The sequence below is a fragment of the Schistocerca nitens genome, chromosome 1, assembly GCF_023898315.1.
Source record: "Schistocerca nitens isolate TAMUIC-IGC-003100 chromosome 1, iqSchNite1.1, whole genome shotgun sequence".
NCBI classification, from domain to species: Eukaryota; Metazoa; Arthropoda; class Insecta; order Orthoptera; family Acrididae; genus Schistocerca; species Schistocerca nitens.
Window position 1 is genome coordinate 457,173,399 of NC_064614.1, and position 18,550 is coordinate 457,191,948.

The 18,550-nt window shown below is 43.6% G+C and overlaps 1 protein-coding gene and 1 pseudogene across 1 annotated transcript in view; both read left to right on the top strand.

Annotated features, from left to right (window-relative positions):
• LOC126251760 (beta-1,3-glucan-binding protein-like) overlaps positions 1-18,550 on the top strand; it is a 291,287-nt gene that overhangs the window by 221,961 nt on the left and 50,776 nt on the right. Inside the window, exon 2 of the mRNA XM_049952379.1 lies at positions 4,020-4,139. Coding sequence (XP_049808336.1) covers positions 4,020-4,139 — 120 coding nt within the window. The remainder of the gene's footprint in view (positions 1-4,019; positions 4,140-18,550) is intronic.
• LOC126209852 (5S ribosomal RNA) lies at positions 16,562-16,679 on the top strand (annotated as a pseudogene).

Consider the following 18,550-nt stretch of genomic DNA (forward strand, 5'->3'; position numbering starts at 1 on the left):
TGGTCGACAGTTCCAGTATTACACTTGCTTTCTAGATACAGTAAAAAGTTTCAAATGTGTTATCGAAGTGATTACATCGCATTCTGGAGCATGTCCATACTTCCAAATATAATTTTTTCTTCTAATTTAAATTCTCAAGACCGAAGAACGCGAGTTTTCTTACCTAACCTCGCAGTTGGTTTCTTTTCCGATAATGTTCAGAGCAAAATATAAAAGAGAAAGAAAAAGGGGGAGAAAGGTGTTATGCGTAGAGTCTGTTACTGTCCACCGTGACGCAAGCGCACCCTCCGTGTCCCATTATGAAGCACAGGTTTTCGCAGACCACTAGCTTAAATACCTGTTATGTATCGGGAACCGTCTGGAGAAACTGGCTGGGCCGTTATGTGAGATCATGCCGGAACCGGTCCTGTATGGTCTTCAGAGCGGCCGACGCCCACCGCCTACGCACTGGACGCGCCCATCGGGAAGGATAAGCTTCTGTTAGAAATCGCCGATAGTCTGTACGACTGCTGTGGCACAACTTTTCCAGCAGGTACAGAAGCAAAATGGCTCTACGCTGGTGCTTATGGGTTTAAGAAGACTAAACATCTGATGTGTTCAGTCGCCTACTCATACCCTAGGACGGAATCAGTGAACCCAGTGTCTCTGTCTGAAGTTTGTGTGCAAGTGTAAGAAAGATTTCTAAATGTCTGCGTAGCGTAATATGAGGTGGGACGAGAGTACCAGCTAGGTATTCATCTTGTGGGATGAGGGAAACCACCTAAAAACAACATCCAAACTAGACTGCAGATCTGGCCGCGCGGTTCTGGCGCTGCAGTCTGGAACCGCGAGACCGCTACGGTCGCAGGTTCGAATCCTGCCTCGGGCATGGATGTGTGTGATGTCCTTAGGTTAGTTAGGTTTAACTAGTTCTAAGTTCTAGGGGACTAATGACCTCAGCAGTTGAGTCCCATAGTGCTCAGAGCCATAGACTGCAGATCGACCCTCGCCCTTAATCCGTCGGTCGAATTGTAACCAGAGCGGAGTGCTCCCCGTCCCAGAAGCGCACGCATTATCGCGCACGGCTATGCGAGCGGATATTATGCTTCTGGAATGAATTACGTCACAGCTTTGTTGACATTTCACTCATCGGCACCTTGAGAGTGATCCGCATCTACGTCTGCCTGCCATCTTGCACGTGTGGCTGAGGGTACCGTTGGTACCTCTGTCTATTTACTCCTTCCGTGTTCAATTCGCGAATGGTGCGTGGGAAGGAAGACTGTCGATAAACCATCGTAAAAGTTCTAATTTCGCTTATTTTGTCATCGTGCTGGCATGGGGAGGAGGAAGTAACTTGTTGCCCTACCATTCTTGGAACGTACTCTAAGTTTGTTGATTACCTCCGTAACACTGTCGTACTTACTCTTCGTTGGATCTTCTCTGTCTCATGTACTTTGGTGTTTTGTTTATTTACTTACAGCAATTACATTTATTTTTTAAGGAAAAATACAGGAATTTGGAAGTAGGAAATCACAAATTTATTGTATAATTTAACAAGAGAATAAAAGAAGACAGGGAAGAGTAGGTATAGATATCACTTCACCAACACCACCTGGGGAAGGGTACTTGGTATTTAACGTCATGTACAGCGTCCACATGTGCTGATACCCATTTCAGTACTATCCACATGTACAGCACTCTTCTGGAAAACTCGATTTTTTCAGTCCCTGCGGATCTAATCTACGATGGATTGTTTGTTAGGGTTCTGTGTGAGTTGATATTTGTTAGGTTACATAAGATCTGCTACTACTAGGTTAGTTAGTAAACAATTTCTGCATGGCTCTGGAACAATATCCTCCCTCACTCTTATCCAATTAAGTTATATACTGTTTCTACAGAGTTGTAGGAGAAACAAAAAGCCACCACTAAGCTATTATTAATCTTGTAAACACATTTTAGTAAAATAGAACGAGACTATTTTGTGTAGTGAATTCTTAATTTTGTATAATTGCGTAATATGAATGATCTGTTTCTGTTGTGTATTTACACTGGTTGATTTTTCTTGGCCAGCCGGGGTGGCCGAGCGATTCTAGGCGCTTCAATCTGGCACCGCGTGACCGCTACGGTTGCAGGTTCGAATCCTGCCTCGGGCATGGATGTGTGTGATGTCCTTAGGTTAGTTAGGTTTAAGTAGTTCTAAGTTCTAGGGGACTGATGACCTCAGATGTTTAGTCCCATACTACTCAGAGCCATTTGAACCATTTTCGATTTTTCTTGCATACTTTAGATTAAATTTACCGATATTACATTCATACATCGAAGAGCCAAAAAAACTGGCACACTTGCCTAATATCGTGTAGGGCCCCCTCGAGCATGCCGAAGTGCCGCAACAAGACGTGGTATGGACTCGACTAATGTCTGAAGTAATGCTGGAGGGAACTGACACCATGAATCCTGCAGGGCTGTCCATAAATCCGTAAGAGAACGAGGGGGTAGCGATCCCTTCTTAAGAGCGCTTTTCAAGACATCCCAGATATGCTCAAGAGTGTTCATGTCTGGCGAGTAAGGTGGCCAGAGGAAGTGTTTAAACTCAGACGAGTGTTCCTGGATCCACTCTGTAGCAATTCTGGACGTGTGGGGTGTCGCATTGTCGTGCTGTAATTGCCCAATACACAATGGACATAAATGGATGCAGGTGATCAGACAGGATGATTACGTACATGTCATCTGTCAGTCGTATCTAGACGTATCAGGGATCCAATATCGCTACAGCTGCACACGCCCCATACCATTACAGAGCCTCCTCCAGCTTGAACAGTACCTTGCTGACATGCAGAGTACATGGATTCATGAAGTTGTCTCCATACTCGTACACGTCCATCCGCTCCATACAATTTGCAACAAGACTCGTCCGACCAGGCAACATGTTTCCAGTCATCAACAGTCGAATGACTGTGTTGATGGGCCCAGGCGAGGCGTAAAGCTTTGTGTCGTGCAGTCATCAAGGGTACACAAGAGGGCCTTCGGCTCTAAAGCACATATCGATGATGTTCCGTTGAATGGTTCGCAGGCTGACAATTGTTGATGGTCCAGCACTGAAATCTGCGGAAGGGTTGCATTTCTGTGACGCTGAACGATTCTCTTCAGTCGTCGTTGGTCCCGTTGTTTCAGGATCTTTATCCGGCCGCAGCTATGTCGGAGATCTGATGTTTCACCGGATTCTTGATATTCACGGTACACTCGTGAAACGGTCGCATGGGTAAATCCGCACTTCATCGCTACCTCGGAGATGCTGTGTCGCATCGCTCGTGCGCCAACTATAACACTACCTTCAAACTCACTTAAATCTTGATAATCTGGCACTGTAGCAGCAGTAACCGATCTAACAACTGCGCGAGACACTTGTTGTCCTATATAGGCGTTGCCGACCGCAGCGCCTATTCTGCCTGTTTACGTATCTCTGTATTTGAATACGCATGCCTATACCAGTTTCTTTGACGCTTCAGTGTATTATTACATTTACAAGGATGTGTTCACTTATGTAACTACTTAACAATGTTGTGGGTACAGGTTTAACTTGGATTCTAGAACAATATCTATCCACCTTACTATTCTGATTACTTCTACTTTTAATTAGATTCATTCATAATAAGATATAAATTGCAAAATCTGGTTAATGTTTGCGTGAGTAGTGGAGCATGTTTTACGTGTTTTGCGTTATGTATGTTTTGTGTGTCTATGTTATGTCAGTACTGGAAACGCTGGAACTATCTATATCAGCCCGTCTTCATCTTCTGCACCATCTGTATTGACGAGACTGTTTGTATGTGTCATGTTCTGCTTTTCAGATGTTTTTGGCGACTGCGTTCAACTGTGTCCATGTATCTGGGTTCCTCGATGCATCGTATAGTGCTGTTTCCGTTAAGTGTTCTGTTAACTTCGGGTGTGAGCCTGCGTCATAGACGGACGGAGCATCAGATAGTGAGCGGGACATCGGCTACCTGTTTACCTGTGTTACCTGTCCTCTGGGTGTGTTGCAGCTACGTGCGGGACGGCGTGCTGTACATCCGGCCCACACTGACGGCGGACGAGCGCGGCGAGAAGTTCCTGTACTCGGGTACGCTGTCCGACCCGGCCTGCAACCTCAGCCCCTGCGTCTCGTGAGTACAGAGCGCATCCTGCTGGCGCGCCGCATCGCTGCCTTCCTCCAGTGAGACCCCAGCGATTTCCAGTTTCCTTCAACGCGAACATTTCTTGCTCTTCATTTCTGAAATTAGACGTTCAAGATAACAGAAGAAAACTACGTACACACGCGTTCCGAAAAAGCCATTTCGTTGTATTATTGTTAATGAAAACAAGAATAGGTATCTACCAGCGGAAAAAATGCTTCTATCGGAGCACAATATGTGGCCGAGCGGTTCTAAGCACTTCAGTCCGGAACCGCGCTGTTGCCACGGTCGCAGGTTCGAATCCTGCCTCGGGCATGGATGTGTGTGATGTCCTTAGGTTAGTTAGGTTTCAGTAGTTCTAAGTCTAGAGGAATGATGACCTCAGAAGTCCCATAGTGCTCAGAGCCATCTGAACCATTCTGGAGCACAGTAAAGCGAATATGCTTCCCTATGTTTCTCTTTACTAAGATACTCTGAAAAGTGGAGTACCAGCTGCCTCATTCTACCTTTCTCAGCACCTTTACAAATTTTCGCTAAAGTGCTGCCTTCGAACACAACCGCGCTCTTTATTACATGCATCTCACCCCTCACTCGCGCAAGTTCCCCGAACCGTAACTCGCTCATAGCCCCTAGTCCGTCGCTGCAAATCTCTCATGCCCAGCCATACCCAATTGCTCATTCTCACTTACTCATTCGACCCAATTCATTGTCATTATCTCTTTGTGGCTCTCTGCTATTGAGCCAGAGTCCCCTTCATTATGTCCTACTACTACAGTCTGCCCTCACTGTCACTGTCTCCCCCTTGTTCTCTCTTACTGCTACTATCTCAATCATACCTTCCCACTGCTGCTGTCTCTTCTCATCATCACTATTTCTCTCTTCCTCATTCTCATTGTCAGTGTCATAGCTGTCTCTCATTATCACTAGCTTTCACACACTTCTACTACAGGGTGTTTCAAAAATGACCGGTATATTTGAAACGGCAATAAAAACTAAACGAGCAGCGATAGAAATACACCGTTTGTTGCAATATGCTTGGGACAACAGTACATTTTCAGGCAGACAAACTTTCGAAATTACAGTAGTTACAATTTTCAACAACAGATGGCGCTGCAAGTGATGTGAAAGATATAGAAGACAACGCAGTCTGTGGGTGCGCCATTCTGTACGTCGTCTTTCTGCTGTAAGCGTGTGCTGTTCACAACGTGCAAGTGTGCTGTAGACAACATGGTTTATTCCTTAGAACAGAGGATTTTTCTGGTGTTGGAATTCCACCGCCTAGAACATAGTGTTGTTGCAACAAGACGAAGTTTTCAACGGAGGTTTAATGTAACCAAAGGACCGAAAAGCGATACAATAAAGGATCTGTTTGAAAAATTTCAACGGACTGGGAACGTGACGGATGAACGTGCTGGAAAGGTAGGGCGACCGCGTACGGCAACCACAGAGGGCAACGCGCAGCTAGTGCAGCAGGTGATCCAACAGCGGCCTCGGGTTTCCGTTCGCCGTGTTGCAGCTGCGGTCCAAATGACGCCACCGTCCACGTATCGTCTCATGCGCCAGAGTTTACACCTCTATCCATACAAAATTCAAACGCGGCAACCCCTCAGCGCGGCTACCATTGCTGCACGAGAGACATTCGCTAACGATATAGTGCACAGGATTGATGACGGCGATATGCAAAAAAATGGCTCTGAGCACTATGGGACTCAACTGCTGAGGTCATTAGTCCCCTAGAACTTAGAACTAGTTAAACCTAACTAACCTAAGGACATCACAAACATCCATGCCCGAGGCAGGATTCGAACCTGCGACCGTAGCGGTCTTGCGGTTCCAGACTGAGGCGCCTTTAACCGCACGGCCACTTCGGCCGGCCACGGCGATATGCATGTGGGCAGCATTTGGTTTACTGACGAAGCTTATTTTTGCCTGGACGGCTTCGTCAATAAACAGAACTGGCGCATATGGGGAACTGAAAAGCCCCATGTTGCAGTCCCATCGTCCCTGCATCCTCAAAAAGTACTGGTCTGGGCCGCATTTCTTCCAAAGGAATTATTGGCCCATTTTTCAGATTCGAAACGATTACTGCATCACGCTATCTGGACATTCTTCGTGAATTTGTGGCGATACAAACTGCCTTAGACGACACTGCGAACACCTCGTGGTTTATGCAAGATGGTGCCCGGCCACATCGCACGGCCGACGTCTTTAATTTCCTGAATGAATATTTCGATGATCGTGTGATTGCTTTGGGCTATCCGAAACATACAGGAGGCGGCGTGGATTGACCTCCCTATTCGCCAGACATGAACCCCTGTGACTTCTTTCTGTGGGGACACTTGAAAGACCAGGTGTACCGCCAGAATCCAGAAACAATTGAACAGCTGAAGCAGTACATCTCATCTGCATGTGAAGCCATTCCGCCAGACACGTTGTCAAAGGTTTCGGGTAATTTCATTCAGAGACTACGCCATATTATTGCTACACATGGTGGATATGTGGAAAATATCGTACTATAGAGTTTCCCAGACCGCAGCGCCATCTGTTGTTGAAAATTGTAACTACTGTAATTTCGAAAGTTTGTCTGCCTGAAAATGTACTGTTGTCCCAAGCATATTGCAACAAACTGTGTATTTCTATCGCTGCTCGTTTAGTTTTTATTGCCGTTTCAAATATACCGGTCATTTTTGAAACACCCTGTATCATCTTATCTTTATTCCTCTCTCACTGGCACTGTCTCCTTCACTCTTTTCCTAGCACTGTTCTCTCAGTGTCTACTATCTTCCACTGCCACTGTACCCCTTCCTTAGTCTCACACTGCCACTGTCTCCTTCGCTCTTTCTATACCACAAGCCTTCTCTACTGTCATCCAGTAGTTATTACTTTTCTTTCCTACTGCCACTGTATCCTCTCTCAGCACAAAAAGCCGCAAATATATTCGCATGCCAAAATTTCTGGGTACATTTTTAAAGGTACTGAGGAAGGCAGAATGAGGGAGCTGGTGCAACACTTTTCAGTCAGAGTCTTTTAATAAAAAAGGAGCATATCCGTCGTTTTTGTGCTCAGATAAGAGGATTTTCCCGCTGGTTCCCCTCTTTTCCCTGCTGCATCAGGGAATGTAACACATATGAAAAAACTTTAAGGGTCAATAAAATTTTGATATTTTGTTTATCTGAAACTGAAATAACGCAAAACTAATTTTACACTTCAGTCCGCATTTTACATACACAAAAATTATCAATGTACTTCATTAGTACGACGTGGTGTTCCCAGAGTCCTTCTGATGATAACTGACATACTTTACATAATATTTCTCCGTGTTAGGTCACTTTATAAACTGCGTTTTCGCCTCACACCGCATTTTACGTATACTAGTGGGGTAAATTTGAATCTTTGTGTCTCGGAAACGGATGAAGAGATATAGAAAATTTTCAAGGTTGTCCGAGGCCGGAGTAGTAGGAATATATCGTACAAATTACAGCCATTTGCTGTGTAGGGCCGTCTTGGAATCCGCTACTGGGGCTTGGTCCGCTGCTGACTGCGAAAAATATGGTGAAAAAAGCTTTCTTTGTTTTTTTTTTCAGGCACCACCCATGAATTTACGCATTGCATTATTCGTTCATTCATCCATTCACGGCTATACCCGTCAATTTAATTAAATCATAGGTCATCAATCAATCAATCAATGAATACATTGGATCATCTTCAGACCTAAAACTAAATATGTACCATACTCATCCAGTGTTTGAGAACTCGAGCACTTAGCAACTTCAGACAAATTTTAAACATACTTTCAAACTCTTACGAAACAGTAGTAATCTACGGTCAATGTTTGCAAAATACAGTACTCTGATATGTTGTGCTGAATAGACAAGACGGGCTGCTGATGCGATTACTTGCGTAAATTCTGCTTTTATATACAGTTCTTCTCTTTTCTACTATTGTAAAATATTAGATGGTACTTTAGTTTTAGGTCTGAAGATGATCCAATGTGATCGAAACATGTAACTGAATTTAAAAAGTGTGTAATTAATGATAATTATTTTAAATAGCCACTAGTATACACCTAATGAATTCTATCAAGACGATTATGTCGACTATAGTTTGAAGTCGTTTTACACATGATAGTTCAATTGTTTAAGGTATTGGGGTTTACTGATAATAATTGAAAAAAATTCCAGGAATGAGTGCCGCAGTGCTTAAGTCACTGGACTTATAAGAATAAGGTTTGAATTTACGATACCGAGATATTTGACTACTACAGGTACAAACGAAAGGAGTGATTAGAGGGCAATGAAACAAACAAGGATTCCCAGTAAAAACAGACACGGAAACCAATGGTTTCTCCGATACGACGTATTACAAATGAGCGTATGAATACCTTATAACAAAGTCCCAGAGGATCCCAACTGCAGATATCCACTTCAGGAAGACGCATTACAAGTGTTCCATATGGGCACCGGTCAAGCGAAGGCAGGCTTCAGCAACGTCTCCTCATCGATGCTCGTGCACGTTCAGAAATCTCAGGTGTGTTCCGAACGCACTGAGGACCATCCACAATGCGTTCCCTGAATTCATCGACACCATCAACAGGGCTGCAATTCACCAAAGCTTTTAAATACCCTCTCAAAAAAAAAAAAGCAGTGTGGTCATGCCGAGGAATATATATATATATATATATATATATATATATATATATATATAAATATATATATATATATATATCACAGAAAAGATGAGATAAATATCAGGCAAGAAGTGAGATGGGGCGATCTCATTCATCCAGTCATTTGAAAATTTACTTTAAAAAATCTAAGTCAAAGAATTATCCAGGAAGTATGTTAGATAAACCCACTATTCAAAGTGCACTGCTATCTGCAGATGATGAAGATGGCCTCCAGTTAGCAGTACATCAGTTGAAGCAAATGCACTGTATGTACCGAATACAATTTTAAAGTCTCATTGCATACTATAAAAGTTGTGGCATTTAAAGTTAAAAACCAATTGTCGTCGAAAATAGTAATTAATAACCGTGATATTGCACGTGAGAACAATAACATCAGTCGGAGAGGGCGCGGTACTGTGCGACTCAGTCAGAGGTAAGTCCCAAGCCCTGTAGAGGTGGACAGGTCTACATGGAGAGCGAAGAGAGGGAAAGGATGTCGGCCAGAAATCCAGGTTGTAATGCGACTGTGACTGAAGTAGAGGAATGGCGCGTATTCGAATATATTTTAATGGACAGTCGTATCTTTGCAGGAACCGATGATAGGATTCAGAAAGAAACTACAGCGTTTTGAAGATTTCATAAAAACGATTCTTACAACATAAGCTTCGCGTCGGTGATACACGTATTTTGCACATAATGCATAAGCCAAGTATACTGAATTTGCGAGTCTTTCTAAATTAATAAAAAATTTTTACAATCAGGCCACGACAACATACGAAGGCTTAAATGTGTAGTTCTTTCATTTGACATCAGTACCTATACTACGAACACCCACACTCAGTTTACACTTATCTGTTATAAACTATTTGGCACATAATTTAAACATCACCATACAAAAAAGCATCCGCATATAGTAGGCAGTTTTTGAAGTAGTGCATTTACAACCACTACCAATTTTTTGTTCAAACAATTAATTTAATATAAACACGAAGTGCGATGTACACAGTATGGTAATTGACCAGGAGAGAGAAGAACTCGGGAACTGTGGGTTCCGTACAATCTCAATTATATATACAGACAGTTCATCCATTCCGAGAATCGACAATCTCGACCATCTTTGCCTGTTATCTACATTGATACTGGCAAGATATCGGTCCCAGGGATTCAAAGATTTTGGAGAATGTTTTAATTTCAGTGATGTAACTGTGACATAAAGTCATGTAGGAGGCGGGCGACCATTATTATAATAATCAGTAGTTCTCCATTCAGGCTGACTGCGCCGCAATGGTAAAAGTCAAAGATCAGGCAAGGAATAACTTCATTGTTCATATGATGCTCTTCGGAATTTATTCATCATGGGAGACATGTAGGAGCGATAGCTGCACGTAGGTATGGCCTTTCAAGTTGTATGTGGAAAAAAAAAAAAAAAAATTCGGAGACTAGTCTACATTTTAAAACGATTTTTATTCCAGTCTTTGATCACAATCTCAATTCTCATGATCGGTTTCAGTTTGCAATGACCATCCTCAGATCTTTTCTACACCATGTCCTAAAGTGATAAAGCCAAATGGCATCGTCAAAACATATAAATATAATCAGCACAACATCGTCACATTGATCTAAAATCTGCTGTGCTGATTATACGATGTGGCCGAGCTGTTCTAGGTGCTTCAGTCTCGAATCGCGTGACCGCTACGGTCGCAGGTTCGAATCCTGCCTCGGGCATGGATGTGTGTGATGTCCTTAGATTAGTCAGGTTTAAGTAGTTCTAAGTTCTAGGGGACTGGTGACCTCAGATGTTAAGTCCCATTGTGCTCAGAGCCACTTTTTGCTGATTATATGTTTTGACGATGTCATTATGGCCTTATCACTTTAGGACATGGTGTAGAAAAGATCTGAGGATGGTTATTACGGACTGAAACCGGTCATCGTCAAAGGAATTGATATTGTGACCAAAGACTGGAATAAAAAACATTTGACAGTATTGGATCACTGTTCGTATAGGCGACTATATCGCAGCTGGTGATACATTTTAAAACGTCCTCGTAGGGCACTAGCAACAGAGTAATAAACGTCCTCGTAGGGCACTAGCAACAGAGTAATAAATTTGTTTCCTCGCGAAGAGAGCTGCTTCCGTGCGATGTCTGGTAGCAAGGTCGAGGGAACCTCGGCAAGGACGCCGGCCTCGCTTGTCAGGAAATGCAGGAATGGCCCGGCAGATCCTCACCGTAAATTACGGGCCTAACACAAGGCTGGTGCCGAGGAGGCGGCGGTGCGGCCAAGGCCTTGCTGCCGCGCTCCGCTCCCTGAGAAGCGGCCGTGACGTCAGACAGCGTGGTACGGCCAGGCTTTTTGTTTCCTAGCGTCTGATGCGTAACGTGGTCGTTGAGCGATTCGCTCCAGCTGGCAACGTGGCCTTGACCATGGAGTTAATAACGCGAAGGAAATAAAGGTAGTCGCGGCGGACACATCGCACCGCGAGCAACTCAGTCGCGTCTCGCGCAAAAATAATCGAATCCAATTTAGATCTCTACTCGAACCCGATCCAATCTCCATAATTATTATGCCAAGCAAAAGATTTTTTCCTCTTTCAACGGCGAGACGTGATCTGCAGTAAAAATCTTTCTGGGAAATTCAGTCTGTGTCGAGACCAGAGATGAAACTCATCCCGGATCTTTGCGAGTCTCTCCTCTTTGTCTAATGCGTCTTGAGGACTAATCTCTGTTTCTTGTCTGCCCTTGTCCTTGAAGGACTTGGTTGATGTTGTTCGTTTGAATCTGCAGCATAATTTTATTTTTCTGCGAATCGCTACAACGTATTTAGCAGACGCTCCTCTCATTTTTCCATACATTTAAAGTCTCTCCCCGTTCCATATCCGAATGGCACGTAGGACAAAAGATTCCTTTTACGGCGATGATTGAACTGTTAACAATCCGATATTATTTTCGTACCCTCTAAGGCGGAGGCTTTCAAACTACCAGCCCTCGTACACCATCAATCCGGCCCTCGGTAACGGGTCTGACGGCCCTCCATAATTTTCTTATTACAGTCTAATCTTGCTTGTTGAGCACCTCCCATAACGAGTCATTCGCACAAGGAGTAGTGGAAACTGTAAAAAGGCTGACTCGCTTACCGAACGATGATCCGCATAAGGAGTCTGTTTTCTGCCTTTTTTAACAACCATTTCAAGAAACACTTTCTGGTCTCGATCGGCCTCTTTGGCCACTGTAAATGAACACTAAGTCACTCATTATCCTATAATCTACCGATCTGTAAAGTAGAATCCCTGACAAAGCTGTTTTCGAACCCAAACGAAAGGGGTGTAAATGCAAATCAAAATAATGCAAATTAAGAGCAAGGGTTCTGGTATAGAATGGCACTGGATTTATCTTTAAGGAAATTTTAATTGAATTAAACACTCACTGTTAAACACACTGTACCTTCACTACGAAACTGCAGTCACAAAACACGCTAGTCCCACCATATTTTATTTTTCTCATCACATATGTTGCCCCTACCAACGAGTTGGTGCTGTTCTACTTATTTTCTCTACATCCGGAAAATATTACTACGACATTTAACACTGTCGGAAGTAGTCATAACAATACGTGAAGCCCAGCACGTCCATCGGATATCACTGCGGCAACGAAATGGCCTGCGCAATTGCCTGTCAGTGCTAACAGAAACTGCGTAGTGGAGTCCACCCCTGCTCCCTGTGTCATAGATATCTCAATCACCGACTGGTCCTGAAACGAAAATTTGCCCTTAATTCAACACTACAGTATGTTGATATGATGAACTATAGTCTGACCTCCTTTTCTTGAGCAGGGAACGGGGAGGTAACCACAACCTCCGCTGTGTGGAGAGGAATTTGTTGGTGGGAAGATATCACGCAGTCCTGACACCGTATGCAGCTCGCGCTACGTTCTGACCACTTTGCTGTGATGTTAATGACGCACGGAAGTAACAAGGTTTCGTGGAAGCGCTTTACAACGACCTTCGCGAATGGTATTTACTTGTAGCAGTGTATATGAAATGGAATTGAGGCCACAGCTCAAGGTCAAACAATAAGTAGTTCACTGTGTAATGACTACTGCAGTGGCACTCAGTGTCAGCTCGTAAAGACGGGCAGCAGTGGTAAGATTCGCGAAAACTTCTAAATTGTACCTAGGAGTTCCGAGCAGTACTCGGTTATCAGTTCTCATGAAAACATAGACACACTGTTTCTAGGTGTTGGTACTTGGGGCTTAGGCTAAAATGTTTGGAGACCCCTGCTGTAAGGGATCGGTGTGTCGGAAAAGAAAACATTTGTAGTTCATGCCCTAGAAAGCAATCTCTAAGTACAGTAAAAGGTTTTTCTGAGCGCAGTTTAACGGAACTTTTCGATAAATGTTACATGTAGCTTAAAGTTCCGTTCACGATATTTTATTCATTGTTGGGACGAACGATATTCTCTACATATACTGTAACTTCCTGATTGGCCAATCTATTGTTTTAGAGGAAACACATGACCTCCGTTTTGGTATCGATAACTTGAAGTTTCCATTTGCGAAAATATTGTGCGAGCGTGCTTCAGTCTTTCTTCGGTACTCCCTTTGCTATATACAAGATCTTACGTTCGACATTTACTGTCCAGCCACCGGCGTGCTCAAATTTTATGGATTTCCTTTGACGTATATCGATCTATACTAATAATAAATCTGTCGTGTCTGTCTGCTTGAACACGTTCCTCCAAAAGTACTGGACGAATTAGCAGGGGGTTTTCGCAAATAACTCGGGTATAGCTTGGGGTACCATACAGGCTTTATTTCATCAAAATCGGAAAACCGAAACAAAGAAACAATGATTTAAAGTTTTATGTAAAACAGTCGTATTTCTCTGTTTCTCTGTTTGAACACGCTAATCTCCAAAACACTCAACGAATATTCATTGCGGTTTTACAGCTAACTTGAGCATAGCTTGGAGCACTTTATAAACTTCATCAAAATCAGATTATCGAAACAAGATACCGTCACTGAAAGTTTTATCCATACTAATATTGTAAATGTAAAAGTAACCCTGTCTGTTACGTTTCCATGACCAACCGGCTGCACTGATTAGATGAAATTTGATATGGAGATAGCTTGTTTCCTGAGGAAGATAACCAACTGCTCTAGAAGGTGTATAGTACAAGGTACTTATTGATTTGAAAAATATTACACAAATTAGAGAAAATATTTACTCTTTCAGAAAACTATTTACTCTTTGAGTTTTGGTCTTTACCATATTTGTGAAAATGCTTTTATGGGTTGATACGTGCTATACATACGATTCATAGTAATGAATACAAAGCTCATACAATCTTCAATGTGTTTAATCCATGGTTCCACACTATTTCTTGAACAATGTACACTTTGTATTGGATAAAATATCCATACAACAGTGCAAACGTTGGCAGGATGCGCTGCATATCTTGTCTGGAAACAAACTTGTTCTCTTCACTCATTGTCCTTGCTGTTGACAACAGTAATGTCTAATTTACTTTTTTCCCTCAAGCTAGCGCTCAGTACTGCTCGGTTCTACCACGAGTTTATTTTTCCATCAGTCTTAGTTGTATGTCAATAATGACACACAGCAATACAGATAGGGTTACTGATGAAGGTTGGGCTGATATACACCTCATGTATCGATGCGTTGAATGTAATGGAAGAGCGATATAAAGGCCCTCTTTTGAAATGTTTCCACAACGAGTGCAACAAATAGCAGGACTTCTGCATTTGTGTGTGGGACCAATGAGAAATCAAATTTTCCGTGTTATGATGATTGCATGTACAGGCTTTTTCGCTGTTGTGAAGGAATTTTCACAGAAAAAAAAGGCATTGGAGCAACAAACGAAATAGACCATAGTTAGATTATAACAGTTTACTGAGCCACTGGGGACTATGTACTCAGAAAATGAACAAGCTCCCAAATTTTGTCGCTGGATTTCGGGAGCAAGTCGTACAGAGTGTTTGGCGGTGGTATATCAGAGGGAATATTCCATTTTATCCAGAATGATCTTTCACTTCCAGCGGAGTGTACGCTGGTTTGAAACTCTTGGCGGATTACAACTGTGTGCCAGTCTGGGACTCGAACGTGGTCCTTCGCCATTCTTATTTTCTTTTTTTTTCGATCTGTTTGAAAAAAAAAAAGGTTCAAATGGCTCTGAGCACTATGGGACTTAACTTCTGAGGTCATCAGTTCCCGAGAACCTAACTAACCTAAGGACATCACACACATCCATGCCCGAGGCAGGATTCGAACCTGCGACCGTAGCGGTCGCCCCGTTCCAGACTGCAGCACCTAGAACCGCTCGGCCACTCCGGCCGGCCGATCCGTTTCTTCGTTAGCTTTTCGTTAGTAGTCCTGTGCAGATATAGCATCTCTTCAAGTTCATCGTCGAAAACTTCACTCAGTATTTTTATTGCAATGTGTGGCCAGTCACGTGACTGAAGACGCTGAGCTACAGTTCCGGTACCACCGAGCTAACCGAGCACGGCTCGTGACCCGTCCTCACAGCTTTACTTCGTCCTACACCTCATCTCCTGCCTTACCAACTTCACAGAAGCTTTTTGCATAACTTGCGGGACTAGCACGTCTGGAAGAAATGACATTGCGGAGCGGCTCAGCTACAGCCTGTGTGATTGTTTACATAACAGCAGTGGAGTGTACGCTGATACCAATTTATGTTACGCTACTTTGTTCTTACAATAAAGGTCTTAACTTTGTCATGGGCTATCGACAGATTGCATGCATTTTAGGCGTACAGCCAAGAATTTTTAAAGTCGTCTGAAATACTCGTTCCCCTCCGGAGACGGCTGCTGGCGCTCGTCAGTTGCAGAGTCACATGCTGTGACGTAAGCGCCACTGCCTGTCTTTCTCGTGGGGTCTCGCGCGGGACCGAGTGATGTCATGTAGCGCGAGGAGCCGGCGCCACGTTTGAAAATGTCGCTCCCGTCTCCCTACAAGCGTCAAGCACTGTCTTTGCATTCGCACGATATTCAGAGCCCACCCCTATGCTCCACTAAGTGTGCACCCTTGGTCTCGACTGAAACTGTAGCCGTATATTCTTATCTCAGCTGCTTCCTTTACAATGGAATCCCTGTATGGTGACACAGAAGCCCAAGACTCGTCTTTTCAAACTGTGTTTTGTGCCAGTTCTCCGGGCAATATCCATCCACGGTCGACTTCGCAAGTTCCCTTGTTTAATGCGTCGCGTGTTGTCAGCACAACTCTCAGGAACAGTGCGAACAGTTTGGCCTGTATAGACCCTGCCACATTCACAGAGCACACCATACACATCGGACACTCAAAGACCTACGTCGTTTTTAACGAGGCGTAGCATGTCTCGTACCTTGGAGGCGGGCAGTGACCATCGATGTACGATGCGTGTCGCAGAGACATCCGAGGAGATGTGTTCCGGCTCGCCTTCAAAGATGAGGATGTGCAGCGATTAAGTCATACGACTGGCTTTCGGGAGCAATTGGTTTCAGTTACCGATACACTTATCTAGATTTGGGATTTCCGCGGCTCCATTAAATGGCTTAAAATGAATGAATTATTTATTTTAAAGGTCGGGGAGATTTCAAAAACTGAATCGAGATTTCATGGCAATGATTTCTATTCTTCATGATCCGAATGCGAGAAGGAAAAAAAAAAAAACAATGAATATTACAATTTAAGTCCCCTCGATGACTCTGTAAATATAGATGGAGTAGATTCAGGATTTGCCAACGGCCTTGCCGCAGTGGTAACACCGGTTCCCGTCAGATCACCGAAGTTAAGCGCTGTCGGGCTGGGCTAGCACTTGGACGGGTGACCATCCGGTCTGCCGAGCGCTGTTGGCAAGCGGGGTGCGCTCAGCCCTTGTGAGGCAAACTGAGGAGCTACTTCATTGAGAAGTAGCGGCTCCGGTCTCGGAAACTGACCTACGGCCGGGAGAGCGGTGTGCTGACCACGTGCCCCTCCATATCCGCATCCAGTGACGCCTGTGTATGAGGCTGACACGGCGGCCAGTCGGTACCTTTTGGCCTTCATGGCCTGTGCGGGAGGAGGAGTTTCAGGATCTGACAAGGGAAGATAATAGAGTACAACCATTAACAAATGATCATCCCATAATTACGTCTAGTGCCGTAGGAATAACGAGTAAACTTGCGATTGCGAATCCATTGTCAAAAAAAATGGCTCTGAGCACTATGCGACTTAACTTCTGAGGTCATCAGTCGCCTAGAACTTAGAACTAATTAAACCTAACCAACCTAAGGACATCACATACTTCCATGGCCGAGGCAGGATTCGAACCTGCGACCGTAGTGGTCGCTCGGCTCCTGACTGTAGTGTAGCGCCTAGAACCGCACGGCCACTTCGGCCGGCAATCCATCGTCATCACAATTACCGCCCCGTGCAATATCAATATCACTAAGATGTTGATATACTTAATTCTTTCTTAATACGAACTCGAATGCCTAAATTTCAACTGAAGAGTCCTCTGCTAATTAAAACTATGAAAGACTGATACGTTCGTCGTGATAAATCAGTGCCGTCGATACAAGGGAAAGCGAAAGCCAGAGACCTCCGTTCTATTACACTTCCGATAACAATCGTATTCCATCACAAACCGTTTGTCTCTTGCTGACTATAGTAAATTCTCCGATGAATACACAAATCACGTAAGACACCAAACAGGTAAGATATTACTACAATCATTTTAGGGAAATCGGAAGATCATTTTACTCTCTCTGATTAGCGTGTTGTTGTTCTTGTTGTCATCTGCTTGAATCTGACTTAATCTCCCTTTTAAATGCTCACACTCGCCTTCATTTCCCCTGCCCCCCTCTCCCTCGAAGAAAACATATCCGCCATATTCAGATTAACTATTCCTTGGTCCGCAGAATGCTTTCTATCAACCTATCCCTTCTTTTAGCGATTTTGAGTCACAAAACACTTTTCTCACCGAAACCTATGCAGTACTCTTCGTTAGTTAGTGGACGAACCCTTCGAAATTAAAGCCTTCTGTAAATTCGCATTTTAGTAGCTTCTGTTCTGCTTTGCTCTGCACTGTTTATCAATCATCCACGTTTCTTCCACACACACACACACACACACACACACACACACACACACACACAAACACACACACGCACAATATTTTCAGAAAACAGCACCGGGCACTTAAAGTTATTTTCGATGTAAGCGTTTTTCCGTTTTTAGAAAAGCTTTACCTTGCTGTTTCCAGCCTGCTACTTCTTTACTTCTGCCATCGTCAGTTATATCGATGAGTAACTCCAGTGTCGTCCACAACCAACACTTTCGTCCCTATATCGGGCAACCAAGTGCGACAGGCATGGAACTCCGTGTGACGTCCAGCACCTGTACAACACAATGCCTGTACGTTTTCAAGCTTGACTTGAACATTCTGGCGGCTTCATTGGTTATTAATTGTCAAGCATTTCACATTTACAGTGGCTTATCGTGCGCTTACATTAAACTGTGATCTTGCAATGTTAATCACTTATATATGTTGCCCAGACAAATGTATTCCCAAAATTTCATTACTCTACATTAATTATTTCTTGGTACTGCAATTTTTTTCCGTGAGTGTATAACACAGAAAATCACTTGTTGTATAACTGTCGTATTGTCCGATCCAATTGCAAAAGTTTCAAATTACTATACTACGAACCGCTACATAACCAGAAATATTTTGCCCGCGGTTATA